Source organism: Ceratotherium simum, chromosome 34 (assembly GCF_057802395.1).
Source record: "Ceratotherium simum simum isolate JZ-2026a chromosome 34, ASM5780239v1, whole genome shotgun sequence".
Classification (NCBI taxonomy): Eukaryota; Metazoa; Chordata; class Mammalia; order Perissodactyla; family Rhinocerotidae; genus Ceratotherium; species Ceratotherium simum.
In genome coordinates this window covers 15,726,887-15,733,167 of record NC_141933.1, presented here as the reverse complement: position 1 = coordinate 15,733,167, position 6,281 = coordinate 15,726,887, and the positions used below count along the sequence as shown (strand labels likewise).

At 35.7% G+C, this 6,281-nt stretch overlaps 1 protein-coding gene across 1 annotated transcript; it reads right to left on the bottom strand.

The window, feature by feature from the left end:
- Nucleotides 1–2,697: 2,697 nt before the first annotated feature.
- Nucleotides 2,698–3,667, bottom strand: LOC101399326 (olfactory receptor 5B2-like). The gene has a single exon (XM_004437751.2). The coding sequence runs from the start codon at nt 3,643–3,645 to the stop codon at nt 2,698–2,700; it is 948 nt and encodes a 315-aa protein (XP_004437808.1). The 5' UTR covers nt 3,646–3,667.
- Nucleotides 3,668–6,281: the final 2,614 nt, after the last annotated feature.

Genomic DNA, 6,281 nt, shown 5'->3' with positions numbered 1-6,281 from the left:
GCATATAAATTGGAAATGAAGAAGAAAAACGGTATCATTTTCAGGTGATATAATCTTATACATAGAAAATCTTAAAGAATTTACAAAAAACTATTAGCTAATACATTTATTCACCAAACAAAAATCACCAAACAAAAATAAATTGTGCTTACATATACTGACAATAAACAATCCAAAAAGGAAACTAAGGAAAAAATTCCATTTACAACAGCATCCCAATGTTAAAATACAAAGGAATAAATTTAATCCAGGGGTGAAAGAATTGTACACTGAAACTACAAAACAAATTGCTGAAATTCAAGAAGACCTAAATAAATGGAAAGACATTCTGTGTTCATGGATTGGGAGACTGAACACTGTTTAATGACAATATGGTCCAAAGTGATCTATAGATTTAATATGATCCCCAAAGCTCTAATGTTCTGCTGTCAGAAATGGAAAAGCTATTATTAAAATTCACATGGAATTGCAAGGGACCATCAGTAGCCGAAACAATTTTGAGAAAGAACAAAGTAGAAAGACACATTTCTTGATTTCAAAACATAAAACAAATCTAAACTAAGCAAAGCAATTTGCTACTGTCTTAAGGATAGAGACGTAGAGCAATGGAATAGAATTGAGAAACAAGAAATAAACCTATATATCTATTGCCAGTTGATTTTTGACAAAGGAGTCAAGTCCTTCAAAGGGAAAAGAATTGTCTTCAACAAATGGTGCTGCGACAACTGGATCTTCACATGCAAAAGAATGAAGGTGAACCCTTACTTTACACTATACACAAAAACCAACTCAAAATGATTGATTACCTAACTACGGGAGTTAAAAACATAAAACCATTAGAAAATGTGGGTAAAAATACAGACCTTGGATTTGACAATGGTTTCTTTTGTATCACACCAAAAACACAAGCAACAACCACAAAAAAGAGATGAATAAGATTTCTTCACAATTACAAACTTTTGTGTATCAAAACACATTATCAAGAAAATGAAAAGAAAACTTACAGAATGAGAGAAAATATTTACAAATTGTGTTTCTGATAAAGGCTTAATATGTAGAATAGATAAAAGAGTTGTGCAACTCAACAGCAAAAAACCAAACAGCCCAACGAAAAAATGGGCAAAGGAGTTGAATAGATATTTCTCTAAAGATGATTACCTAAAGGCCAATACACACATGGAAATATGCTCAAAATCTTAGTCATTAGGGAAAAGTAAATAAAAACTACAGTGAGATACTATTTCACACACATTGGGATGGCTATTAGAAAAGGAAATGGAAATAACAAGTATTAGTGAGGATGTGAATAAATTTGAACTCTTGCACATTGCTGGTGGGAATGTAAAATGGGACAGCTGCCTGTGGAAACAGTTTGGTGGTCTTCAAAAGTTAGATATAGAATTAGCATATGAACCAGCCATTCTACTCCTAGTTATAGACCTAAAGAATGAAAACATCCTCAAACAAGACTCGCACACAAATACAAGTATTCATGCTGCATTATTAACTATTGTCAAAAGATGAAAACAATCCAAAAGCCCATCAATTGAGAATGTGTGAACAAAATGGTGTATTTATACAATGGAGTGTTATTCAGTCATAAAAAGAAATGAAGTATTGATACATGCTACAACATGGGTGAGTCTCAAAAATGTTATACTAAGTAAAAGAAGTCAGACATAAAAGGTCATGTATTATATGATTTTATTTACATGATATATCCAGAACAGGGGAATTAGTAGAGATTGAAGGCAGATTGTTGGTTTCCATGAGTAGGGGGCCTTAATGGGTATAGGATCATTGTGAGTGATGTGATGGTTTTATTTCCAGTAAAATAACCAAATTAAGCTACTGCTTACAGAGAATTTCCATTCAAGTTGAGGGATATGGATGAGCAGGTGAACAAATAGATACAACAGCTGAATGTTGATAACAACTATGAAGAATGCAGAATGCTGAGGAAAGATAGTCCAACAAGAGTGGAGTGACTATTTTATAAAGCAGTTCAGGAAAGGCCTGTATGAATTCCCTGAGCAGGTAACACTTAACTAGCAATCTGAAATGATTGTGGGAGTAATCCCAGAAGAGGATACAGCAAATGAAAAGCTCCTGAGACAGAGGCATGCACGGAGTTGTCCAGGAATAGAAGGAAATCAGTGTAAATGAAGTGGGGTGAATGAGTAGGAGAGTGAGAAGACAAGATATAGCTCAACAAAAGCATCAGTAGAGGAAGCAACATTCAAAATATTCCTGCTAAAAAAGGAAAATAGCACTATTAATATCAGTGATTATTTTTAACATAATGGGAATAGTTGGTAGTCAGAAGGTTAAGGTAAAGTAATGAGTTATTCTCCCTGCTTTAGTATAATATAGCATTTATCTTTTAAAAATTGTCATGTGAACTCGCTTTCTCTTACCAAAACACTAGGTAATGACTGACACTTTAATTTATTAAGATGCTGTAATTATTTATATTTGTATGGATAAAACGTGCCCAAACCATATATATTGTGTTAAATAAATTGTAATAAAAAGTTATCATATTTTTCTGAATTTGGATGCTTGGACCTGTTACAACACTAAAGAAATAAATAATATTAGATAAAAATTTATGTTCTATTACCCAAGATGACCATAAACATTGTTATGACATGGAGTAGATCTAAGAGGGGTGAAATAACTTTTGTGGATTCTACATCAATAAAAGACTAAACCTAGAGAATATCTTGCCTTCTCCACAAGCTTCTTGAATGCATTCTTGACCTCTTTGTTCCTCAAGCTATAAACTACAGGGTTCAGCATGGGGATGAGCATAGTATAGAACACAGATGCGATTTTGTCTGTGTCCATGGAATGGCTGGAGCTGGGCTGTAAGTACATGAAGATGCCTGTCCCATAGAAGATGGAAACTATAGTGAGATGAGAAGCACAAGTGGATAACGCCTTCAGGTATCCCTCTGCTGAGTGCATCTTCAGGATGGTGACAAATATGAACAGGTAGGAAATCAAGATAATCAGGAGAGCAAAAAGGATATTGAAGCTTGCTAAAAAACCAAGAATCAGCTCATTAATATGTCTGTCAGAGCAAGAGAGAGCCATAACTACTGGAATATCACAGAAAAAGTGATGGACCACATTGGATATACAGAAAGAGAGACTGAATGTGTCCCTAACATGGATGGAGGCATTTAGGAAACCAGAGAAGTAGGATCCTATGACAAGATGTGCACACACCCTTGTCGTCATTATGGAGGTGTAATGCAGGGGTTTACACACTGCTGCGTAGCGGTCATAGGCCATTGATGCCAAGAGTAAATTTTCTGTGGTGGCAAAAGCTACAAAAAAGAACATTTGGGCAGCACATGCATTGTAGGAGATGACCTTTTCTCCTATAAGGAACCCAGCCATCACCTTAGGAGTGACAGCTGTGGAGTAACCAAGGTCCACTAGAGCCAGGTTACCAAGGAAAAAGTACATGGCAGTGTGGAGATAAGTGTCCAAAAGAATCAATAGGATCATCCCCAGGTTTCCAACCAAATTGATGAGATAAATGAGAGTGAAAATGATAAAGAGGGGGACCTGCAATTCTGGGGCATTGGTTAGTCCCAGCAGGATGAACTCAGTCACTTCTGTATTGTTCTCCATGGGTGATATTTGGGAATCACAGGATACCCTGTAGCAATGAGAAATAAAAGAAAAGAGATAAACAAATAAGAAATTGAAGTGAAATTTATTCAATATTGTGTGTATATATATACACACAATATTTCATTATAGCGATAATTTGTCCTTCAAGATTCTCCAGATCTAAAGTATCTACTAGACAATAAAATTTAAGACACAAATTGTCTATAGAGTTACACACTGTTGAAGCTGAAAGATTTTCATGGATCATTTTCCAACTTTTAAATTTTACAAATTTCAAGCTGAGATGTAGAAAATGTAATGTCCCGATTAATATCAAACGTCTTGAATGTTATATCTGTGAACTCAGATTTTCTGAACCTTAGATCGATGTTGCTCACGTGCAAGAACTGCTCTAGACACTTGACGTGTATATTCATTTATTACCGTCAACAATCCTATGAGATTGATTATTATCCCCATTTAATTTGTGAAACACAGAGGTTGAGCAATGTATTTAAGTTTACAAATTATTATTGCCAAAGCCAAGCTTTATACCCAGGCAAAGTGATTCCCAAGTCCACGGATTTTAACTGAATTTAAATCGAGTGGAATTTGATTCAATTTATAATTACTCTGTGTCTCCAAAGTTGTAAACTCAGTGTTTGGAATTTCACAGTGACGTAACCGAGAGATGTATGCATAGTGCATGTGGTGGTATAACTGGGCAGTAGGGTCATGCACAACCAGCAGAGACAATTCTGAGGGGAAAGCATAGCATCAAATATAAAGCTAGGGTTCAGGGATGAGGGGCGTATCAGCCCAACCCATTCACTACCTATGATTCGTTGGTCCTATCTTAACTGACCTGAACCTGATTTTCTTCATCTGCTAAATGAAAATATTAACAATACCTAACTCAAGATATTATTGCAAGAATTAAATGATAATTTTGCATAAAAACAATGCATAAAAAACAGTGCATAAAAAACAATGAGTAAAACACTGGGTATTTAGCACAGTCTGATTTGTGTTAGGTATTATAGTATGATCAGGATTAGAATTAGGATGGAATGATAGCCTTCATGTTTGTTTGGAAAAGGTGGATGGTTAAATGCAGGGCTCTGTGTTGTGGATGAGTTCTTTAGTCTTTTAGCCTCCCTCTTCAATTTGCCTTTTTTCACACTTGGTCCACTGAGGTTTCCTGTGTCTCATGTTTCTCAGTCTGTCCCTCCTCTGCCTGCATGAGTGGCTGCTACAGCCATTTCATGTGAGCCCTTCTTTGATTAATTTCTTCCTTAAAATCCATGTTTTAGCTTGAGTTGAAAGGATATTCTTTCTTAAATTCACTGTTTCTCTCATTACAGTTATCACACAGTTGAATCACAGAGATCAATGGATGAGAGTTCCTAGTTGGTCAGTAGCAGATCTATTTTTTTTTGGCCAATTATGTGTTTTAAATTTTTTTATTTGAATCTATTCTTGTGTGAGAATGGTGTTTTTAAGCTTTTTATTTGACTTTCAAGCCTTTAAAAGGGCATCTATTATCTGATAATTATTGTTTTAATGCCATCCTCCTTAATCCTTTCACAACTTCACATTACATGCCTAGCCCATAAAGTCATTATGTTTGCCAATATTTGAAAATTACTACCACTTTTGACATATTCTGTGTTCTACAATCAATAATAAGGTCTGTATGCATATATATTTATGTGTATATACATATATGTATATATAAACACACACAAAGATCTTTTCATTTAATCCTCACAATAACATTATGTGATATTATTGTTTCCATTTTACCATTAAGAGAACTGATGATTTGAGGAACTGTGTAAAGCTCTATAACTAACAGCTAGGATGAGGAAAATTCAAAATTTCAGATTCAAACCCAGCTGTGACCAAATCAAAACCCTGTGCTTTTAGCCACCTCACTATCAGCATTTATTGATGTGCTAGTAATAATAAGAGTGAGATTATGGGGAAAAGGTTACAGTCAAGTATAGATCTTGGTAATTCAAGAGGGTTATTTTACACTCTGTTTTTTTTTGTAACCTTCACTGAGAGCTCAACAGATAGTGAATAAGATGAAATTAATGCCTACTCAATCATAGCATCATCTATCCTTGTTTTTTTTTTTGGACTAATCTCAGGAAAGCAGCATGATAATGTTTCAGAAGTATCACTAAACTCCCTACTGATGGAAGTTTTTTTTTTTTTTTTTTTGTGAGGAAGATCAGCCCTGAGCTAACATCCGTGCTAATCCTCCTCTTTTTGCTGAGGAAGACTGGCTCTGAGCTACAATCCATTGCCTAATCCTCATCCTTTTTTTCCCCCGAAGCCCCCCACTAGATAGTTGTACATCATAGTTGCACATCCTTCTAGTTGCTGTATGTGGGACAGGGCCTCAGCATGGCCGGAGAAGTGGTGCGTCGGTGCATGCCCGGGATCCGAACCCGGGCCGCCAGTAGCAGAGCGCGTGCACTTAACCGCCAAACCACTGGGCCGGCCCCCTGATGGAAGTTTTGATACTTATGTCTAGCCTCAACTCACTGCTGTAGCAAAATATTTAAAAAAAACTAATTTTTGGGCTTAAATAACTCATAGTAGAAATAGCTGCCCTATTGCTTTTGCATGAATTGCACTTCTCA

Bases quoted from the DNA above. Each gene is read 5' to 3' on its own strand.
- LOC101399326 (XM_004437751.2), bottom strand. From the start codon at position 3,645: ATGGAGAACAATACAGAAGTGACTGAGTTCATCCTGCTGGGACTAACC.